We start from the raw sequence: 22,868 nt of genomic DNA, 5'->3' as shown, positions 1-22,868 counted from the left end.
TGGTCACTCTATCTTGTAAAATTGAAAGTGAATGAAGCTTTCTAGCCAGATGTGACATATTCTATTGAATATCAGGTTTTGCAGAAGTCCAAGAAGTGCTACACAGGCAGCTCAGACGTGCTTGCTTCTCGTAAAGATGCCTCGTAATAATTTCAGATTAACTTGCCACCTTCTGTTTGTCAGAACCCTAAACAACTGACATCATTTTTCTAGATTTCTACACTGCAAAGACTTCTAGTAGATGAGATTAGAAGTTTGCCAGCTGTCCAAAGAAGTAGCTTAAACTTTGTCATGAGTGGGTTTTATTGCTGCTGTTGTTTTCTCTCTCTCCTATGTCATAACTATTTTTATATGATTTTTTTTTCCCAAATATAGGTTTGTGTTTCAAGGCAAATTATTATAAACTGTTAGGAGTATATATTTTTCTTAAACTTTTCATTTGTAGATTCTGTGTTGCAGCATACTAGAGCACTCTCAAACAGAAGAATTCATCTTCTTGGGAGACTAATTCAGGTCCCATTCGTTAACTCTTCCAATATTTATATACTGTATATAAATATACATTGAATAGCTGATGTGTCCTGATTCTATAGGCGTGTTGGAAGACTCACTGATCCTGCAGGTAGACTAATGGTAAATGGTCTTGTAAGGAGCAGCTTGACTAGAAGAATATGAGAGGTTTACTTCCCGAGAGGAAAGAGGAGACCACAGTAGTAGAATTTGGGTGATGTGTAAAATTGAGTATAGCAGGAATAAGTGTCTGCTTTACCCTGAAATTTATTCTTGTTCTGTCATAGATTAGATATTCTATAATTCAGTATTATAAATCTGTTCTTGTTAACCAGATTTGGCTGATTTTTTTCTAAAAGCTTGCCTGGATCAACCACTGACGTTTGCTCAGAATACAAATTTGTGTGTTTTACCTGAGGTACTGTCCTTGGGAGACATCTTTTTTTCTAGAAAAAATAAACAAGTAGCTCCTCCTCCTTTCCTTCTACCACCTCTCCTTTGATCAGTGTGATAAAAATTCATCCTGCCTCCAGCTGGGCAGGAACAGCAGCCGAGGTCAGGATTGTCCTCCAGGGATATTCTTCACCTCTGATTGAAACCTCTGTTTTGCTGAGAACATTTGAATCCTAATGTTTTATATGAAAATAATGTCCTAGCAGATGTTATTTTTCCTTTTTTAAAAGGAAAATATTCATACCAAAAGTACATTAACATTGCAGTGTTGTTTCTAAAATCAGAAAATTAAGTTGACAGACAGGATTAACTGTCACGTTACATGCCTGTTTTTAAAAACCTATTTTAGCATCTGTGTGGCGTAAGTGTCTTATAGTTCATTATATGCAAATTTTCTCAAAGCAAATTAATCCCTCCTTTTGTTTTATTTACTTGTCTGTTGCATAGTGACTATAAGTTTTTTTTGTTTTGTTTTGTTTTCTCTGTGAGGTTCTGTTTTCCTTGCAACTGCTTGCAGGAATTATCTGTTCTTAGATTGGTCTATAAAAGCATATTTGAAAGCATTATTACTTCACTATATTTCCCACTTAGTGCCGTCCTTTGTGTTCTGTGGTATACTGTTGTGCTTAAAAAAAATAAAAATTCAAAATATCAAGAAGAATAATCTACCCTTTAGGAATGACATAAGTATTACTTTACGCTTTTATGCTTAGAACCATGAAGTAGGTGTGTTTCTATATTAAATGTTGACGTTTCTGTCTCGTATTCTAATTTTCAATACCTACAAATCCTTAATGTTTACCTGCAGAGATGTAAAAACAATATGATAACTTTATGGCACAATTAAACTGTATTTTGCATGCAAGCATGGATGGGTGTGCAGCGGTGCTGGCCTAAGACAGGAGACTTTTAAGGCCAGGAGTGCTGATCTTTTCTCTAGCAATTAGCTAGCATGCATGTTTTAGAGTATACAGCCAGATGCATCTGATTTTGAAATCTAAACTCTGCTTGATGCTGCTTGATGGAAATTGGATTGGATTTTTATGTAGTGTGACCTCTGAAAGGGGACAGAATTATTTGGTTGTTTGTTTATTACAGAATAATGTGTTTGTGTGTGTGCATGTATGTGTGTGTGTGTATACATATGTGTATATATATGTGCAGAAATTACCGCAAAATAAATAATCAGCAGGTATTGGTTTATCCTGTTTTCCAGTATGCAGGATTTTTTGTGCTTATCATGAAAACTAAGTGTAGTTCAATGATTGCAAATTGAGATTTTTAGAGTTTGGATCAAGAGGACAAATTGTATGATTCCCTTTTGTTGTTTTTTTTTTTTTGTTTGTGTTGTTGTTGTTGTTATTGTTGTTGTTTTAAACAAAACTCTTTGTGCCTGTAAGTATTTCTGAAGGTTTTTTTCTTTCTTTTTTTTTTCTTATTCAGCACGCTTTCCTACAGATACAATATATTTGTTTTTCAGTGGAAATTGAAGACCTTATCCTTAAGGCATCTGCACATCTGCTCTGATGGATAAAACCATATTCCTTTTCACCCTGCCCGATTCAGCTCAGTTATACAGGGTTTCAATTCAGACTTACAGGACATTTTTGTTGTTTCCTCCTCACACTTTCTACCTTAAGGATTTGGTTGCAGTTGTGGAAGACTTTGGCCATGAAGAACAAATAGTTTAGAACACTTTGTGTTTGTGAATTTAGTTTTCTCAGGATAGTAGCTCGTGCAGCCATGATGACTGCAGCCATCTTCTTGCTCTAACAGTTTCAGTCGTGATGGTGGTGGTAAAAAGTACAAGGAAAGAAGTACAGTGCTGCTAACATAAATTTTCGACTATGTAGAATGATGGATTCTGATTTGAGTATATATCATGAGGAAAAAAAACAGTCTAAGGAGCTAAGGTAACAAAGTTTCTTAGTAGTTTTTTAGTGGCTGATAATTATTCTGTATATGGTGGAATTGTTGTCCAGGCAAGCAAATTGGTAGGAAAAATGTATGAAATATAATTAAAGGCATCTTTCAAGCATCCTGCAATTATGGATGGTATTCTGAACAGAAAGGAAGGAGTCTCATACTGTGTATATCTGCTAAGCAGTCTTTGCTTCCCATTTATGGATATTGTCACATAAGCAACATATTAGCTGGTCTGGACGTTTACTGCTGAGAGTGTACTGCAAGCACTGGGAATTCCGGACATCTCTTCAAGATAAGATAGGCATATGATGCAGTAAAACTCAAGAGTTAAAGTTGGAACAGATTTTTTTTTTTTTTTTTTTTTTTTACTTTTAGAGAGGGTTATCTTCACATGACTACCTATACACCCTGTCTTTCATGCCCACCACCCTGTACAGCATAAAATACTGGATGTTTCCAGGCCAGTGTAAAATGCATTCTGCAATTGAAAATATTGTAGAACTAGTTGGTTTTTAGAGTTCACTCCCATACACAATAGGCATCTGCATCTATAGAGTTCACTCCCTTTACACAATAGGTATCTATTTAATATTTTAAGCTTTTGTATGTTCTAAATCTCTTATCCTCTTTACTTTCTTGTTCCTTATTCCTGCGTGCCTTTCTTGTTCCTTCAGTTTTTGCTCCAGTGCGAAAGTGGAAGTGAAAAAGCAACTTTCAACAGATGCTCAAAAGACAGTTTGTTAACAAGAGAAGCTGTCTGCTCAACTCCACTGATGCAACAATTACCAAAATTCCCTATGTCTTGTCACACATAGAGGCATTTTCAGTACCTTATCCCCACCTATTTACTGACATTACTAGTGTTATTTCATACATCCAAGCAGATAGATACCAGTACGGTTTGCACGCACACAAATCTGAATTGCTCCCTTACCTCCAGGTTTGATGTAAAAGCAGTTGAGCTGAGTTTCATGCACCAGCTTCCCCTTGTACTTCGTTTCAGATTCCCCTTGCTGGTGGCTGGATAGTGGTTGGTATGCTTGCCGAACAAAAGCTTGAAACATGTTTTAAAATTCCAAGGAGAGTTGAAACCACTGAGCTTGAATATATTTTCTCAATATAAAGGAGGTAAATTCCTTTTAGACGATTGTTTCCTAATGCAGAGTTATTTTATGTAGTAGCCTTGTGCAGAAGTTAAAAATCAAAAACCAGAGCTACTGACAACTTGGTCCTTTCATCTAAAAACTACTTTTTAGTTCTCTGAAGCCTCCGCAATATCTAATGCACTCTTCTTCCTTTCCTTGCTCCTCACTCCTAATCCTTTTTTTGTCTTGTGTTCCTTATGTTCTCTTGGTGCCTTCTTCTCCTCTTGTGGTTTTTCAGGAAAACTTTTTCAGGACTGAGAAGTGGAGATAATGGGCGCCATCCACCCGTCAGCTCGTCACCTCACCGAGCCATGGCAATCTCTGGTTTCTGTATATCAGCACGGACTTCTCTGATAATATCCTCTTGTGTTTGAAAAAAATAGGTTTGTCTAGCAAGGGGTGGACTTCAGTCCTGACATAGCCAGAAAACTTCTCTTGGAATGCGAGCTTGCTCGCTCTCGCTCTTTTATGTGTGTGTGTATATATATAAAAATATTTGTAACCTTCTCTCAAAACACAAAAGATAAATATAGGAACAAGTGTATCCCACAGTGCATATACAAGCTGCCCACTTCTGTCTATTACTGATTTAATACAAGCTCTTGAGTGCCTCATCAGCTCGGTCTTCGTCAAAACAAGCCTTAAATCAGAAATAAGCTATATTCTTCAATTGCAAGAGGAGAAAAAGAAATCCTTCGCAAGTATAAGATAGCATACCCTTTAAAGGACAAGGAATGTGTTACATACAGAAAGCCGGTGTTACTGTTCCAGTGGAATTCTACTAAGGCTGCAAATGCAGTGCTGCTTTTTTGTCTAAAGTGACATACAAACTACTAAGTGTGTTGGGCTTAGTATTTGGTATCTGCTCTACTTTAATGATTATGGTTGCAGCTCCTCTGTTGATTTTGCAGTGCAGAACTTGTCATGATAAAATTTGATAAAATATAAAATCTCAATGGAATAAAATATTTTTTTAAATCAGTCTTCACCAAAAATGTGGCTTGTACCTGCTGGCTTCATTATTTTGGTCGTATGTACTCCTAAGCCTTTTACAGCCTCTTGCAGTAATCCTTTTGCATAGCAGAGAGATTATTTATATGAATAAAAGCAGCCAGAGATCCTGTAGCCAGGAAGAAAAAAAAGTGATGCAAGACACATGGTTTGGGTCAGAAGTCAACAACAGAGGAACTATAAAGGTTCTTCCTGTGAATCATCTGGTGCTGCTCATTGTCTTAGACAGGATATAGATTTTAAGTTTGATGAATCCCACCAATTTTTTTCTCTCTGCCAAACAAACTGCCTTTCTGTAAAATTTCAGGTTTATTTGCTTTACGACATACAGTACTAAATCCTCTACACAGGAATGTGTAGCATCTCTTACTAGACAGGTTTTCATAATGAGAAAAGAAGTAATAATGTATTTTTATGTAAAGTAGGGTACTTGCTTGCAGTGCTTTATTTCTTTTTTAATTGACATCTCTCTACTTTTGTGGTGTTTTTTTGTTTTTCCTGGCTTCTCTCTTGTTAACATTTTGTATGACTTAATTGTACAGAAAATAAAGTTAAGGTTTAGATGGACACTAAGAGCTGAAAGCAGGAGGGGACAGAATGGGGAAGCAAAAGATGATTGTGAATGTTTTATTCCAAAAGGACTGTGCATGTGGTGTAACACTTCTGCAGCAAAATCAAATGATGCACTTTCACTTTCTGTATGAAAATATGCCGTTGCTGTAATGAAAATCACCCAGTGCACAACCACAGTTTTTAATCTGTATTGAAACGTACCTCTAAATTCCGTACTCAGCTACTCATAAATTGTATATACCCCAATGCTGCTTCAGTATTTTGAAATCTCTGGCTGCTAATATAAAATTAATTTGATAATTCGTGGTGCTTTCACCTGTTGAATTACATGCTTAAAACAAGAACATTTTAACAGTTTAAATTATTTTTGTCGTAACAAACTTGATCTCAGAAGTATCTTCTTGTTTTTCCCACTGTACAAGAACCTACACTTGTGTTGGAAGAAAGTAGAAAAGTCACTGAATTGCTATGGCAATCTGAACAATTAACTTCAGTAGTTAGAATTGTTTTTAAAAGATATGCATGTATTTGGTAAAGTAAAGAAACAGTAACGTAGTTCAGAGAAACAGCATTTGTGTCTTTATGAAAGAAACTATGAAGTTGTAACTTTTACAAGAAAAAAATAGATAATGTGGTATGCTTTAAACATTTTTTTTTTTAAATTAAAATCCAAATGATAAGATGTAATGATCCTTCCATTTTGAACAAATAAAAATGCAGCGGTCATGTGTGAGTGATAAATGCTACAAGGTGCAGATGTCTATTGAAGCCTACCCTGAAATTACAGCCTACTCATAAGTGTGAACCTACCACAACCGGAATATACTTAATACTGTTTGTCTAGTAGTAAATGGCTTTACTGTGTCAGTTGAACTGTATTGCATTTCTAAAAATCAGATAGATGTATTTAAAAATTTGTAACAGCAATACAGAAGAGAAGGTGTTCTTTAAGTCAGTGTCACAGCTGCCTAAAGCAAAAGGAATTGCCACAGAGAAATAGAGACTACTGTTAATGTGTTGAATATAACATGTTAACAGGCTGTGAAAGATCAGCAAAAGCAAATATTTAAGAGATGCAGTAAATATGAATATTTGGAATGTCAAAAAGAGTAGTTCACTTTATAGTTACTTATTTCTAAATGGTTTTTGTATTTCAGAAATGAAGAGAGAGTGTAGGAAAAATGAGGAAGTTGCTTGCCCCTAAAATGATGGCATGTACAAAATGTACAAATGAGAAGATGAATTTTAAAAAGAAACTTGGTCATATTATGATATTTTTAGATGTCAATTGTTACAAGAACAAATGTGTATATATATTCAAACAGCTTAGACTTTTGTTGTTGCAAGTTAACATTTTAGGATCTTTCAGATTAGCACGTATATTTTCAGTCATTTGGGGTTGTCAGTCTGATTAATAGTATATATTCAGGCTTCAGGGAAAAGAAATAATATGCTATAGAACATCTTTTTAAAGTTAAAATATTCTTTGTTCTTTTTTATTGAGGGAAAAAATATATACATATATAAATGACATCAGCATAGTTTGGAAAGTGACTTGCCTTTGAACTTGACTGTAGTTCTGGAAATAAAGATTTACTTTGACCCATGGCAGGTACGTCAGAGATGCACATTGGAAACATATTCTTCTGTTTGACTAAATCATAAAAGAATATTCAAATCCATCTGTGTCCTCTACCACGCCACTGTGTATGTTATTTACAGTGGAGAAAGCTTTATTGTAACAGAATTGAGTCCCTGGATACTCAACAGCAGTTGCTGCTTTCCTTAACCTAGTGGAAAACAGGATGGAAATATAAAGACAAGACATTGAAAAGGCAAGGGCAGAACTCCTTTGTATTCTTTGAAATATAAACAAGCTTTCTTCTGGATGGAAAAGCAATGTCATAACCTTCTCCTTGATTGGAGATTGTTCTCATTGCTCTTAGCTACTGCTGAGCATGATTCTGTACAAAGAATCAAGAGGAGAGCCTAATTTCTAGTTTTCTCCCTTTTACTTGTGGTGATGTTACGTTATTGAAAGCTTTTCTGCTCATAGAAGTTATGGATACATATTTAGTGTAAATTTGTGTAATTGCATTTTGTGTTCTGTTCTGATCATTCATGTAGGTGAAGGCTGGACTTCATTTCAGAGTGCTCTGAAGACCTTTTTAATGATTTGTAGTAGGAAGTTAGCCTAGATAATAGGGCACTGCTAAGCTAGTAGAAGTCATAGTTTTACATGTTGAGGAGTTAAACTTCTTTTCAACTAAGCCATCTTCTGGTAGGATTCTTTTTTTCACAGGAAGGTTGCTTTTGTTGATTTAGAATTTTGGGACTGACTTTTTAGCCTTGCGAAAGACTTCTTTGCTTAATTTTTCAAAGTCAATGTCTATCATATTTCTGTATCAAAAACAGAATGATACTTTCACCCACCATGTGTTTATCTTAACATCTCTTCGCATGGCGTATATGCTACTTGAATGAGACTCTGTAATTATTTCCATTACAAAAAGCTCCATTCCCTTCGATATTTCAGAAGTCTATTGTGAAAAAGTAATGCAAACCACTTGTTGCTAAAGAGCAATTTATAAGAACAATAAAGGATTTATTAAGAAGAACTTCTTATTTAAGAAACTGATAGCCTGGCCCCTAGAGACAGACTTCCTGCCTTTATTTGAGTATCGTGAATCATCATGATTTAAAAATTACTTGGAAATGATGTTGCAATGACAGGGGATGCAAGTGAAAAAAAAAGTGCACTGGGCCAGATGGATCATATAGTAGATTCTATTCCTGTGTCGTGACCAAAATAACTTGTTACATCATAAGAACACACTTCTAAGGTAAATGTTGCAAATTGAGTTTGGGATCTTTTTCAAATAGTAAAGAAGCCACTGATGAGCTCTTGCATCTACTGAGCTTTATGGGAATAAATGGACCAATGGGATTTAAAGTTTCCTACAAAGCTAGCATAATTTTAGTTTTGAAACTGTTTAAGGGACATTCTAGTCAGTCATTCTTTTGTTTGCTACAGAATCGATGGGGGTTTTTGGTTGTTTTTTGTTTTGTATTGTTTTGCTTTCTTTTATTTTTCTGTATATTTGATTAAAAATCTGCCTGAAGTCAGGCTGTCTCCATAGAGCAGAGCAGATATGATTTTATAACCATCAGAATATTTTGTGGCACTGTATCTGGAGATCTGTGAGTTGGTCAGCTAAATTGCATGATAGGTGGAAGATTATAGGGATATTTAAAAGTCCATTTAAAAAAAAAAAAAAAGGTGTTTAAGGCATAAGCAGATGATGGTTGGGAACCTGTTCTTGACTTTTAGTGTTACCAGTCACTTTCCATTCTCTAACCAACTGCCCTGGTTCTGTCCCTCACAGCTTTTGTGCTCCCCAGCCCCCTTGCTAGCAGGACGGTCTTATCAACAGTTATAAATATCTAATGGTCAGGAGTCAAGTGGATGAGGCCAGGCTCTTTTCAGTGATGCCCAGTGACAGAGCAGGGGGCAACGGGCATGAACTGGAACACTGGAAGTTCCATCTGAACACAAGGGAATACTTATTTTGAGGGTGACAGAGCATTGGAACAGGCTGCTCAGAGAGGTTGTGGAGTCTCCTCTGAAAATATTCAAAACCCACCTGAACATTTTTCTTTGGAACCTGTTGTAGGGAACATGAATTAGCAGGGGGTTGGACTGATTATCTCCAGAGGTCCCTTCTAACCCTTGTAATTCTGTGAAACATCCTTGGGTTTGTGCAGCAAATACCATTCCTTTCCTTGTCTGTATAAAAGTTACCCAGATTATGGAACCAGGGATATTATCAGCCTTTAAATGGAAGAGCAAATGTTCAGTACTGCTAACAGGTATATGTTTCTTTCCCCAGTTTTTTAGGAACTGAAGTTAAGCTCATATCAAAACACAGTTTTATGTTGACTGAAAATTCTTGTACTGCTTCAGTTGCTTGGCATTTTTGTGCTTGGGATACCATAAAAATGTTTGATTTCTGAGAATTTCCAGAAACAACAAGATGTATCTAATCTCTATTTGCAATGTTAAGAAAGAAATACATTTGTTACGTATATATTTTGTACTGCTTTCTAGAGCAGAAAGAAATGAGACCTGAGAGGTGCAATCCTGTTTATATGCCACATCATTGTCAATATGGTATTATATGACGATTTTTTTTTCTTAGTATTTTGTTCAAGCTAAACAAAACATTTAAAAAGCTGCAAAACTGAACTCTTCTAAACTAACAGATACCGAAGTTAAGGTTGTTGGTGCAATCCCCCTGTTTTACTCATGGAATTTTAAATTCTGTGATCATAATCTTTTGCAGTAAAGACTTGCATCAGTCATTGAACAGTCTAAATGATATTCATGTGAAGTGGCTACTCAGCATTCTGCTTTTTCTTCATTACGTGTGCATGGACTTCTTGCTTTGTCATATGCTGTGGAGGTTCTGTAGCCTGGACAGAACTATTGGTTGTTTTTCTTTTGCTGTTGTCTGTGACACTCATCAATATAATAGTGATAACTTGTTGCACTTTGATAGTTTATTTTTTCTGTTTTACAATTGTGATCATGGGGCACAGTGGTTAAAATCACAGAGATCCATTAAATGCAGTGTGTGACTTTAAATTATTCTGGTGCAATTTTCCCAATATATTTATCATTCGTATGTTCAAAACCACTTCCTACAGACTTCAGCTGTGATTATAAGTAGCTGGTGTTTTTGCAGGTCACGCCCTCAGATCTTAAACTCAGGTTTAGGATCTCACATCAAGAACTGAATGTGAAGCAGACACACTCAGTGACAGCCACTTATGATGACATTTCACAACTTATGTACCATTGCATAACATCTGAGGGATGGCGTCAGAGATGGTATTCAGCTTTCAAAGACAGAGTGCAGCTGACTTAACTGCAGATATTTTAAATCCTCTTTCCTTTGTTGCAATCCTGTTTTGCTTTATCCTGTGGAGCAGGATGTTGAGCTTGAATGGGCCAAGTCTCCTGTACTTGAGCCTGAGCAAAGTGAATGGAACATCATGTGGCTGTACTGTAATCATAAATACTCCATCATAGGTAAAGGGATTGCATTTGCCTTAGAGTAAAATGTCTTAAGTCACGTTTTAAGTTAAGAACTCATTGATTGTATAACCTACAGATGGGTCTTTTTTGCAGTAGGTCTGGCAAAATTGATGATGCAGTATTTGAATATGTACTAGAAGAAGAAATCTACCTTTTTAAAATTCAGAAATTTGAAAGATCAATATTCCTTAATTTTAATTATGCTTTCAATTGGATAATTTAACTAACTTATTTATTCTAGTTCAATAGTAACTGTATTTTGTTGATTTGATAGCTGTATTGTATCTTTCTAGTACTACTTAATCTTGTTAACAGTGTTACAACTTTGGTGCCTCTTTTTCTGTAATCAATTCATTATTAAATCTCATTTCTTTAGTAAATCAAGTGAGTTGGGAGCTGTTGAATGTGGATGACTAAATGTATGCCATCTTGTCAGTATAAAAGTCTCTCATTATTGGTCTTTTGTTAGCTACTTTTAATGTGGCTTGCCCGTTTGGGGAACAAAAGATACTTGATTTTGATTTGTCCTTTCTTTGTCTGTTTTTTATGGTAATCTCTTCCTGGATAACTTGACAGCTGAAGCTGGGCCTAAAAGTGACATAATATTTCTTCTTTTATGCTGCAGTGGAAGAATTTGCTTTGTACCTCTACCATTTAGTGATTCACTTTTAAGATGTGAACGTTTTAGCAAAATTACCATTACGACTCTATAAATTATATTTAGGTCTGGATTTCTGTTTTATCAAACAGTCTGATAAGACAGAGTGTGGATAAGAAAATAATCTCTGTAGTTTTAGTCCCAATGAAACACAGTGTTTTCATGCTGGTAGAAAGCCTGCAGTGAAATTTGCACTCTATGTCTGTTTATCTTTTTTGTTAGTGAAGAGCATTCCAGGTTTCTAGCTTGACAGTTGCAGTTCATAATCATCTCAGTTTCTTTTGCTAGCCATGGATTTTCATGCATTGTCATACGTAAAAGAAAAGCTTGCCGTTTTGTGTTCATCATTAATGAAGAACGTGATCATCAGTAGATGTTTTTACTTCTTTCATTTCCATTTTTGTTTCTGTAAGTATAGCAGGATGAATTGTATGAGTTTACACCATGGTTAGCTGAGGTGATGAGCACCCAGTATGAAAACATGAGTTAGCATATTTGGGGTACATGGTATCTCAGATCACTACCAAAGTATTGTCTCCTCACTGGTACATTGTTCTCCCATGCATAAAAGCATTTGGAGTACATTGTGCTGCCACAAATGGAGCACCTGCATGATTCTTTCTCAGTGTACTTCTGAAGTATTCATCTATTCTGTCTGGTCTGATGGAGCAAGTGTGGAAGGGAGAAAAAGAGGATTCCCTGTTTCTGGAAGATTTTGCTGCTGTATGCTCAGCAGATGTAGGTTTTCTGTCTCAAGTTTCTTTCAACTGTGCTTTTTTGTCTGGGTTGCAAGTACCTTTTGATTGAGGTGAGAAATTGTGTGTGCCTTTGTGTGTATATGGAGTACGGAGGAGATGATATTCTGCATCAAGAGTGATTCAGTGGTGAAGGCAGGCATATGTATCTGCCATATATTGGCTTAAAGCTTTGCTTAAAATTTATTTATTGTGTTTTTTTTTTTATTTGTTTTTATTTGTTCTTTTATTGTGATTTATTTTTGCACTGGTGGCTTGCTTTGGTGGGCCAGTTTAATGATAATTATATCCTTATGCTGTGATCTGAAATGGTTGTGCATTTGCATGAGTTGTATTTCAAACTCCTAGCTGTCACTCTATGAAATCTGAAGGGGCAGATTACTTAGGATTACTTAGATTACTTAGGAGTAATCAGACGTTCACTTGTGTTGGTCTCCAGATTGAGTGAGGTAAACCAGCTTGTGTCTGCTGTTGATTCCAGCCTTTAAACTTGTAATGACCAGAAGTACCGCAGTATTTCTGTAGGACTGACAGGTTTCAATTTTATCAAATATTCGTAAATAGCCTGTGACATGTTTGGTCAACTGGCCAAAAAGTAAAGCTGTTCAACCTATCTTGCACATTCAGTGATGTTTTATCAGTACTGTTCTACACTGGAGGTTCTCTTATAACAAAGAAGAATCTTGATTAATTAAAATGATTTTGACTTGTCAAATTACTACACTGTTGCACTGTATATTATGGTTGTGGTATGGACAACACTAAAAGATCATAAAATATTCCAATATGTTGAGTTAGAAAGATGTGTAGTTTTGCATTACAGGACAGTATATTGGTACCTTGCTAATTATTCACATACTTTTCTACAGGTTTGCAATTTGTTATCAATGGTATATGTTAAAATAATAATGTCTATTTTAAAGGCATATTGATATTAATGTCCACGTTACAATAAGGTAATGATCTAGGTACTTCAGCTCGTATATTGGACATTTGTAGGTGGATCTTAGAACCACTGAGGCATATTGTTACCTGTGATGTTTATGGTGAATAACAGAAATCATGATCAAACTTCTGCAAATTTAGCCATGAAAAGGACTATATATATTATAAGAGGTACTTATTGTCTGTCTACAGGATAGCTCTTTAAATGCTTTTCACCACTTTTTTTTCTGTGTTAAATAGTTGAATTATTTTTAGCTGTATAAAAGACAACACGTGGCTGAAAATTAGAGGGGAAATGGTGATAAGTACTACACTTCTGTCTTGCAAACAGCTGCACATGCAGTTTCTTTTCAAATATTAACAAAGCTAACTTATACTTTATATGTCATGGGTTTGTTCTTTGGAACTGCAGGAGCGATTGCTTTTGTATTCCTGTGATGCAAGGAAATATTGCATGATCAGTGTTGGTGTTGTAATTCTTTTTAAACAGATACTCTATCCACTTTCTCTCCTTGCAAATAGAATCTAACCCCTACTGTGTTGGAAGGCATGCTAGGAATTGCCTTATCTTAGATTAAAGGAAACTTTTGCTATAGTATAGTAGGAAGGGAAGAAGGAGAGAAACAGGGTGGCTACCTATTTGCTACTGTCTCGTATAAGGAGAATATATACATTTCACAAGGTTACAGAGGGATTGCAGGGTGCAGAGGGGAAGGTCTGTGTTTACCCTGTAAGCGCTTCTTCCTATCCCTTCTCGCAGCAAATTTGTGCCTGAGGTTAAAACTGAAAAATATGGATGGATCATTCACGAGAATATGACTGGACAATGTTTCACATTTATTCCAGGCTAACAGGAACTGTATAATAAGGTGATGGGTGGAAAAAAACTCTTTGTTTATGATGATTGTGAAAGCTGCACTAGCTACATCTCCATTAGGGCTATTACCACAATGGTGGTTAAGTGGAGTGTACATGGAGAATTTTGAACTGTTAGTACACATAAATCTTGTTTCTGGGCAAAGCTGCAGGCACTAACTTTTGTGGAAGCCAGAATCAGAAGTCTGAATTTAGATATAGACTTTCTAATCCTGATGTTGGATACAGATAATAACTTATGGGGGTTAAACTAGTTGATAAAATTACAGGAAATCCACGAGGAAGTAGAGATGTGTTCATACTACTATAACTACTTTGGCAGTATATGAGATAAGCCCCATGGTTGTTGAAAACTGAACATGTCTTGCATATATTTCTGTGCAACACTGCCTGCAGTACTTAGCCCCTGGGATCTAATCGTTGTGATTTGACAACTGAGAAATTCAATGAGGACAAGCTATTAAGGGGAAAAAATGCAAGTCTCTGTTTTAGCGTTTTGAAGAAAAGGATCAGAGGTACCTTTGCCTGTAGCCAGGGTTTGAGAGCTTGTAATGTACATTCTTAGGTACACCTTTTGATCTTTTTTGATTTTGCTAAAGAATTTGAGATGTCACTTTTATAGAAGGGGAAATAAAGAAATAAAAACTAAAACTTACAGGTCACTTCTAAGTATCTAGCAGGCAGAACTGCTAGCAGGTAGAAATGCTGTTTGAGAAGATGCTCATAGTTTGTGTTTGATGTGCATTTACAGTGTCCATATATGGGATTTGGTTTTATGATAAGGAAGAATGCCAAAGAATTGCAGAGCTCATGAAAAAGTAAGTGACGGGTAAACAAGACTTTGTGCTTTTTTTTATGTATGTATTTCTGTACATACATGCACATTATATTACTAGGATGGCTGTACCTTTCTACTTAAAACCTGCTCGTATAGAATTTGTTGCAAGTAAAATTGTCTCCCACCTGCATTTTATATATTCAGAAATAATTGCAGTACTTTTTCCATAATTTGCAATGCAGGTTTCTAGCTACATCAAAGTGTAAAAGTTCATCTGAATTGTTTCTTGATGATTCAGAGATCTGTTTTATACAGTTGTGTTCTTTGGGAGGGGTTAATGCGTTTCTCAGTTTGGGGAGATTTCCTTCTTTTATCAATGTAAATATGGACTATCATGAAGGAATGCTGCAATAATACAGTTTACTGTTTTTATCCTTTTTCTACATCATGGTTGAATTCTTGTTTCTTTCTTTCTTACCAGTATGTAAAGAATCCACTTTGGTTTAGGAATATAAAGAAAGGCTTTAATTAGCTTTGAATTCATAACTCTTATATACATATTAAGAATATTTTATGTGTTATACAACCTTAATTCTGCAACAAAACAGGAGATAAAAATTTCATACAAAACTGTATTAATCTTACAACATAATGAATAGCTTTTTAACTAACAACATAGTGGCTATTTTTTCACAGTCACTGCTTTTTCTATTTGTGGAGGATTGACGGTTCTCATTCTGCTTTTCCCTCTGCTTGATCTAATGACTGCCTTGTTTGCAATGATTCCTTTCTTAAGACTGCATTCTACAGGTGCTTGCTTGGAAGAGGAAGGAGCTGAAATCTTACAGATTTTATCAACGTATATAATCTGCTTTTTTTTTTTTTTCTTTTAGAGGTATAATGTGGAGTACATGTAGGAAAGGGACAGTGTAGGAATGGACACTTTAGATGTAGTAGTTGTCTGTGGTACAGAGGGTTGGGCTTACCATTGTGTCACAGTTCATGTAAGGGATAGGAAGAGGAATGATTTAGAGCTCAGTCCTTGTCATCCCAGAAAAACCATGAGAAACTGATACAGTCAAGCCAACATCATTAGGTACTAACAGGGTGCAATGTGAAAGCATAGTCAGAGCTGTGAATCTCTCCTTTTCATGTCATCTATACCAGTCTTAACAGCCTGGTTAGCAAACGTGTTTCTGTAGCCAGAAGTATGCTGAAGAAGTGACATCAATTCTGATTGCCCAAGTATCAAGTTCCTATTTTTGTGTCCTACAGTTCAAGTCCAAACAAGGCTCATACTTGACATCTCAATCCATAGCAAAGTGGGTTGATTCTTCTGTCACTGTGTTTCAGATTGGACTTGTTACAAAATACTGGATGGGAAGTTAGTCATGTTTCTCCTACATCTTTTTACAGAGCTGCCTGCTGCTTTACATTTTGCAGTGACAAAACGTTGTTAAACACTGACTGTAACAGTGGTGGGGTTTTATTTGGGGTTTTTGTTTTGCTTTTGCTCTACGTTCTGCAGCTCTAAACTGACTCAGTTATGACCCAAGGAATAATTGATGGGGATGAATTTCCAGAAATAAGCAGTGAACCCTAGGAAACCCATTTTTTTGACAGCTAATTTTAGTTAACTAGCTCAAGTTTCAGTTGGTGGTGATTAGGTACTCTCAAACTGGTAATTTACCACAATAAAAACTAGTTTGCAGAGAATTCATGCTATTGTAAACCATGTGTAGTGGTTTATAATAGTGGTGTTGCACATAGATTAAAAAAAAAAAATACCTGTCATTCAGCCAATTGGCTGTGTGTTTTAATTCTCAGCATTCTACAATAATAATAAAACAGCTGGGGCAGGAAATTGGTCATTTGCTGGTAGTTAATGACTGATTTGTGTGTGTGTTTCCCATCCCCTACCACCAGCAGAACTGAATAACATTATACATTCCCTGCTCCTTCTGGGTATGGAAATTGTGACTGAGTTATGGAAATTTTAGGGTATGACCTATTCAGGATTGAAGAAAATGTTTCTTGCACCTGGTCAAATTATGCTTTATTATAGATATTTAAATAGAGATTTTTAACTGTATTGTTATGTAGTTTGAGAGGCGGGGGAATTAGAATACTTTTTTTTTTTTTTTTAATTTTTGTAAAGTAGTTGTAGTGAAACTTTTTATATTTTACCTGTTTTTGTCTTGTGTATTCTCCTCTCACCTCCTATTTTCAGCCTAACTCAGCAAGAGCAATTCAAAGCACAGCAGGGCACAGGAACAGGAGTGTCCCCTATGGTCATGAATTCTGCTAATAACAAAGAAGTGGATATCTTACGGATGCTTACCAAGGCCAAAGATGAGTACACTAAGGTGAGAATTGCTATCTCTAAGATCCCAGCTTTTGTATTTTTGGTGGTACTGTGTTGCTAATTTGCTCAAACTTTACATTTTAAAACTTTTTATTTTGTAAACTAATTTTACTTGAAGTTAAACTAATTTTTTGGACAGAATGCTCTGTCATTTTGTGAAAGTCTATATGTTTTGTCAGGGTTTTCTAAAGATTGGAAACAACTGAATTCTGTCAGTAACTCCTGAAAGGAGAACATGAATGAGATTTGATCATTTGTTGAATGCTAGAGTGTAAGTGCAAGTGTAAATTGGCTTTCGTTTTGACCTTTAGAAAACCTGTGCTTTCAGTATCTGAAATTTGTGTCCCCTTTTAAGGTGAAATATTCAAAACTGCTAATAGTTTCTGTGGTTTGCACAAAAGATTTACCTTAGGGAAAACTTTTAACGTTGAACTTACTGCCTTTAGTTGCAGTTATTGTCTATCTTAGATGCTACTGGAAGTAAATGAAAAGGTTGAAATCTAGTATGATCACATATGCTGCATTGGTCTTCTGAGGCTTCTAAACCACAAAATAACTAATGGACTAATAATGTTCTCTATTATTGGGTAATGAAAAATGTTTTACTTTAGGGAGTAAAGATTTAATAATTTTAACTATTCATATATATGCTGCAAATTGTTTCAGAGCCTGCGGGTTCCTACTGCTATTTCCCGTATTTCATGTGTGTTGCCATGCAGTAATAAAGGTCATTACGTAAGTGCTAAGAGTCTAGAAATATGTATGTTTTGAACATAAGCGTAACAAAAAAAAAAAATTAAATTTCTGAAATGTGACTTATTATCCTCAAATAATAACTGTTTGAGTTATGGTAACGTTGGTATACTTTATTTTGAAGCTAGGATCTCTTTTGTCTGTAATAAGGATTTAATGTATTAATAGTCAACAAACGTTTCCAGCTCCTGGTATCTTTTTTTAAATTTTTTTTAAACTGAATTGGTATCTAGTCTTGGAATAAAAGGGATTTGATAACTTAAATGTTTCATAATATAATTTCACTAAATGCCTTAAAAATGGAAAGCCTGAAAAATATTAGACTGTCATTGGATACTATGAGAAGGATGTAGTACATGTTTTAAAAGTTACCTTTCACTTCTACATGAACACACAGCAAATCAAGATCAAGGAAAGGAAATTCTAGATCTGTGTTTTATAGTTTCTTGATTTTATTTTATTTTTTCTGCAGCTAAGATCTTTACCAAATTTGCATCTTACTCCATCTTTAATCTTTCCACTTATAGGGAAATAACATGAAAACTTTTCCACCTGGGACATGAGTACTATTATCTGACTTCTTATGAACTGTGTGCTTTTTCTTGCTTGGTTGGTAACACAAAATTAGGAAGGGCATGAAAGATAAAGGCAATGACAGCTATTCTTGTATTCTATGTCAATACATTCCATAGCAATTGTCCTTTTCGACTCCTTATGACATTTACTTCACTGTCGACGTGTGTCTTAAAGTTTACAATGCTAACATGCTGAGATGAGTTATTAATTTTGCTGTTCTTTCTGAATTCCATGTGGTTTCAGAAAATAAGGTGCTTTAAATTGTTGTGAGCCTCAAGAATATCATTTTTTTTCCAAGCATCTAAGGAATTCTACTTAATTTTTAAATCCTAGGATATTATTTTTAAAATCTGATAAGAAGTGTTTTTAGGAGGCCTGATCATGATAGTTAGGAAGATAAACAGTTGAAGAGCTGCTGGGGTACAGAAAAAGTACACTAAAACGTGTTGCTCCTTAACCACTGTGCCTTGCCTTGTACTACAAGATAGAGTGGTTTTAGCTCTGTGCTACACAGTTCCTCGATTGCATTCACCCATTTAATTCACTGTCCTTTGATCTGTTAGAGGTCAGATGAGGTGCACAAGCTTTGTCTGGTTGATGTGACCAGAGTAACTGAAGCTTTGCTCTTCATTACTGAGGACACACAAACATTTGATAAGAACATCTTGTTTGGTAGTGAGTGAGCAGAGGCTTCTTGGCTTTTATTTCTGTTGATTGCTTCTTTACTGTCTTTCAGCAAAATACTCCAGTGATACTGCCCTGCTTGAACAGAAATAGAGTTTCTAAGTCTTCAGTTGTCCTAATAGCTTTTGGTTTGTTAGCAGTATGAAAGACTTGATAGTAGCCTATCACCTCCCCAGAAGGCCTGTCCTTCCTAGGGACACTGTGTTGTGGATGATGCTCAGGCTGGATGATGGAAACTGTATGCTACTAGTCTTGAATGGTCTGAGTGGGGTGTGAATGTCTTGCTTAAGGAGGTCTCTGTCTGAATATCCTTGCAGCTACTGCTCTCTTTGAGACTGTTCTTGTCCTTCAGCTTTTCTCTTCTGCAGAGCACCCTGTGCATTTTCATGTGTTTATTCACTAATGTCTTCTTGTGGTTGTTTTACATCAGCTAGACATTTCCAGGGATTCTGTACATTTAAGTTCATGAAGCTTCAAAGTTCTCTGTTGCTTTCAGCATAGCTGACCATTTACATAGCTCTACTAAATCCCATCAAATCTTGGCTGAGAGCCTTTTCCTGATATTAGGCCTTCTCGCATCTTGTTTTTGTACTTGAGAGGTCTTTGCAGCCTGTTAGTCAGATTTCAGCTACAGACCATGAGACGATGATGTGACATGGCATTTGCTTCTGGACAGCTGCACTACTTATGGTACCATGCTTGACCATTGTCTGATTCCTTTTGGCAATGTCATGTTCAGCTTGAGCTTCATATTGCACAGGTAGACTATGAAATCTTTTAGCAGAGAGCAATTGTTCAGTGTAATCAGAGACACTTAAGGCAAACTTGCCTAAGACATCCTCAGTGAATGCCTTTATTCTTTTTGATCAGCTTGATCTTTGAACTTTTTCATTGCGTACACGTTTCTCGTGGGGGCATAGCTTTGAACAAGGCATATGATTAAAGGACTGACCTCTGAAGCAAGATGCAGTGATCATGAAGTATTGTAGCACATCAGTACTATGCTGGTTCTAACGCTAGAGCATGCTGACATTTCTATGAAAGCTGCTTTTTGCTGTTTGATGATGATGGGAGATTGTATCTTTTTTACCTGTCCACCCAACAGTGGCTTAAATGTCAGGCTGGTGTTCCTAATTTACTTATCAGCTAGGCCATGCTGATGGTGTGCCAAAGTGACCTTATATTCTCAGCTTCAGTAGTAGAAATCAGCACAGGGCTTTTCTTCTTCAGTATATACTCCTGTATTGGATACCATTCTACTAGCCATGTTATCAAATCATGAAAATTATACCAAGTCAAGGTAAAAGTCATCCACAATAGCCCTTTGTGTATACTGCTATAGTTTACATTTTCATTTTGCTGATGAATAGCATTTTAAAAAATGTGCTTACACTGGTAAGAGCTCTCCTACTTCTCATTTATATATACTTAGTTTTAGCACTGTGTAGGCTATGGCAGTGGTATCTAAGGTGTTCACCATTTCTGAAGAATTCATCTTATTAAAATATCCTGGAGAAATAAGGGCCTAATGCATTTATTGAAAGCCTGCAGAACTCATTATGAAATACACAAGAGTATGTCATACATCATGTTGAAGAAGTTTATATAGATGCTTATATGTTTTTCCCCAAAAACCTGTGCTGAAAAATAGCAGTGAGGAGGCATGTTGAAGAAAAGGCAGCATCCTGTAGAAAGAGAACAATCTGGGAGAGAAGAGATATTTAATCTTACTGAAGTGTGTGTTTGTTCTGTATAACATCATAATGGGTTAGGATATGTCCAAACAAAAAAAATAAAAAGGGAATGATATTCATCTGTTTTAGTGTAGGTCAAATAGTGACTACAGGAATCAGTTACTTGAACTATCAAAATGTTTTAATCTGCTAATTAGCAGGTAGGATATTTAATTGTCATTAAGTGAACAAGAGACAACAAAAGTCACTGGTCAGAAATTGACTGAGAAAGTGAAGTAGCAAAGCGATTTAAGAATAATTCAGTCATTTGTCTTCATGTGCTTAAAAAAAAGATTCCTCAAATGCAAGGATAACAATGTGTCAGCTGAAAAGAATCTAAGAAAATAATTTCTTTGAGCAATGCAGACTAACCTCCCTTGGAGTTCCTGTGTTTATTGCTTATTGAGTGGTATCTCAAAGTTCTGTCCAGCCTCATTTGCTTTAAGCACGTTGCCTAGAGGCATGTTAATTCAGGGTTTGAATATCTCCATGCACTTCAGGTAATCTGTTTGGTATTTGAACAGCCTTATAGTAAAGTTTTTTTTCTTAGTTTAAACAGAACTTTGTATATTCCATATTTTACCTATTGCCTTTTGAACTTGACGTGAGCCAGCAGTGTGCATTTACAGCCTGGAAGGCCAGTGATATTCTGGGTTCTATCAGAAGAGTGATGGCCAGAAGGGCAAGGGAGGTGATTGTCCCCCTCTGTTCTGCCCTAGTGACGCCCCAGCTGGAGTTCTGCATTCAAGTCTGGGGTTCCGAGTACATGAAATATGTAGAGCTTTTGGAGAAGGTTCAGAGGAGGGCCACAAAAATGATCCAAGAGCTGGAGCACCTCTCTTGTGAGGATAGGCTGGAGGAACTGGGCTTGTTCAGCCTGGAAAAGAGAAGGCTGCAGGGAGAACTCATTGTGGCTTTTCAATATTTAAAGGGAGTTTGCAAACAGGAGAGAAATAAAATCTTACAAAATCTAATAGTGATAGGACATGGGGGAATGGTTTTAAACTGAAGGAGGGGAGATTTAGATTAGATGATGGGGAAGATTTTTTACTGAGAGAGTGATGAGATGCTGGAACAGATTGACCGGAGAGGCTGTGAATGCCCCATCCCTCAAAGTGTTTAAGGCCAGGTTGGATGGGGCCCTGGGCAATCTGATCTGGTGCTTGATCTAGCGGTTGGCAACCCTGCCTGTAGCAAGGGAGTTGGAACTTCATAATCCTTGGAATCTCTTTCACCCCAAGCTATTCTATGATTTATGTCTACCAGGAGCCCTGGGTCAATTTTGCAAAGCTACTTTCTGGTCATCTGGTCCCAGACTGTATTGGTGCATAGGGTTATTCATCTTCAGTTTCCTTCTGTTAAACTTCATGATGTACCTCTGAATGGCACCACAACCACCGGGTCTACTGACCACACAGTCTCATTTTTTACATCCTCTGCATGCCTGCTCTATTCCATCAGTTAGGTCATTACTTACGTTAAACAGTATTGACCCAAATATCAAGCCCTGGTGTGTACTACTAGCAGCTGGTCCCCAGTGGGACTTGATGCCAACAATATTTTGAGTCCAGTTTTCAGTCCTAACTGTCTGCTTACCTAGTCTGCATTTTTATCTTCAGTTTGTATCATTTTTGCATCAGCTTGTCTTTATGTGTCAAAGGCGTTGCTAAAGTCAAGCTAAACAATATGCACTGCTCTGCCATTTCCCACTGAGTCACTCAGCTCCCTGAAGAAGGCTATTAAGTTGATCAAGTAAATCCATTCTGGCTACTCCCGCTCACGTTATTTTCCTTAACACATTTAGAAATGGCTTCTGGAAAGATTTCTTCTACCACCATCCCAGAGACTGAGGTGTGGTAAATTGGTCTGAAGTGCTGCAAATACTCCTTCTTGTCCTTCCTTGAAGATAGGAGTGGTATTTGTTTTCTTCTAGTCCTAAGTTGTAGGTACCTTTAAAAAAATAAAATTAAATGAATAAATAAATAAATAAATAAAAATCTTCTCAGTTTCTTGGTTTCAATTGTATCTA

The 22,868-nt window shown here is 36.3% G+C and overlaps 2 protein-coding genes across 17 annotated transcripts in view; one reads left to right on the top strand and one right to left on the bottom strand.

Moving 5' to 3' along the window:
* The window catches only part of CACNA1C (calcium voltage-gated channel subunit alpha1 C), a 467,840-nt gene extending 461,793 nt beyond the window's left edge, over positions 1 to 6,047 (bottom strand). For 8 of the 16 annotated variants that reach the window (XM_090145302.1, XM_090145366.1, XM_090145362.1 and 5 more), the window contains exon 1: positions 3,824 to 6,046. In XM_090145302.1, coding sequence (XP_090001428.1) covers positions 3,824 to 3,953 — 130 coding nt within the window. In that variant the 5' untranslated portion in view covers positions 3,954 to 6,046. Of the gene's footprint in view, positions 1 to 3,823 lie in introns of all 16 variants that reach the window. The other 8 variants (XM_090145296.1, XM_090145280.1, XM_090145336.1 and 5 more) reach the window with 2 other exon arrangements.
* The window catches only part of DCP1B (decapping mRNA 1B), a 43,305-nt gene that overhangs the window by 6,968 nt on the left and 13,469 nt on the right, over positions 1 to 22,868 (top strand). The window contains exons 4-5 of the mRNA XM_031589885.2: positions 14,702 to 14,768; positions 16,959 to 17,094. Coding sequence (XP_031445745.1) covers positions 14,702 to 14,768; positions 16,959 to 17,094 — 203 coding nt within the window. The remainder of the gene's footprint in view (positions 1 to 14,701; positions 14,769 to 16,958; positions 17,095 to 22,868) is intronic.

Source organism: Phasianus colchicus, chromosome 1, assembly GCF_987193195.1.
Source record: "Phasianus colchicus chromosome 1, bPhaCol1.hap1.1, whole genome shotgun sequence".
NCBI lineage: Eukaryota > Metazoa > Chordata > Aves > Galliformes > Phasianidae > Phasianus > Phasianus colchicus.
Note: the sequence above shows the minus strand (reverse complement) of the source record. Positions and strands in the feature narration are given on the sequence as shown.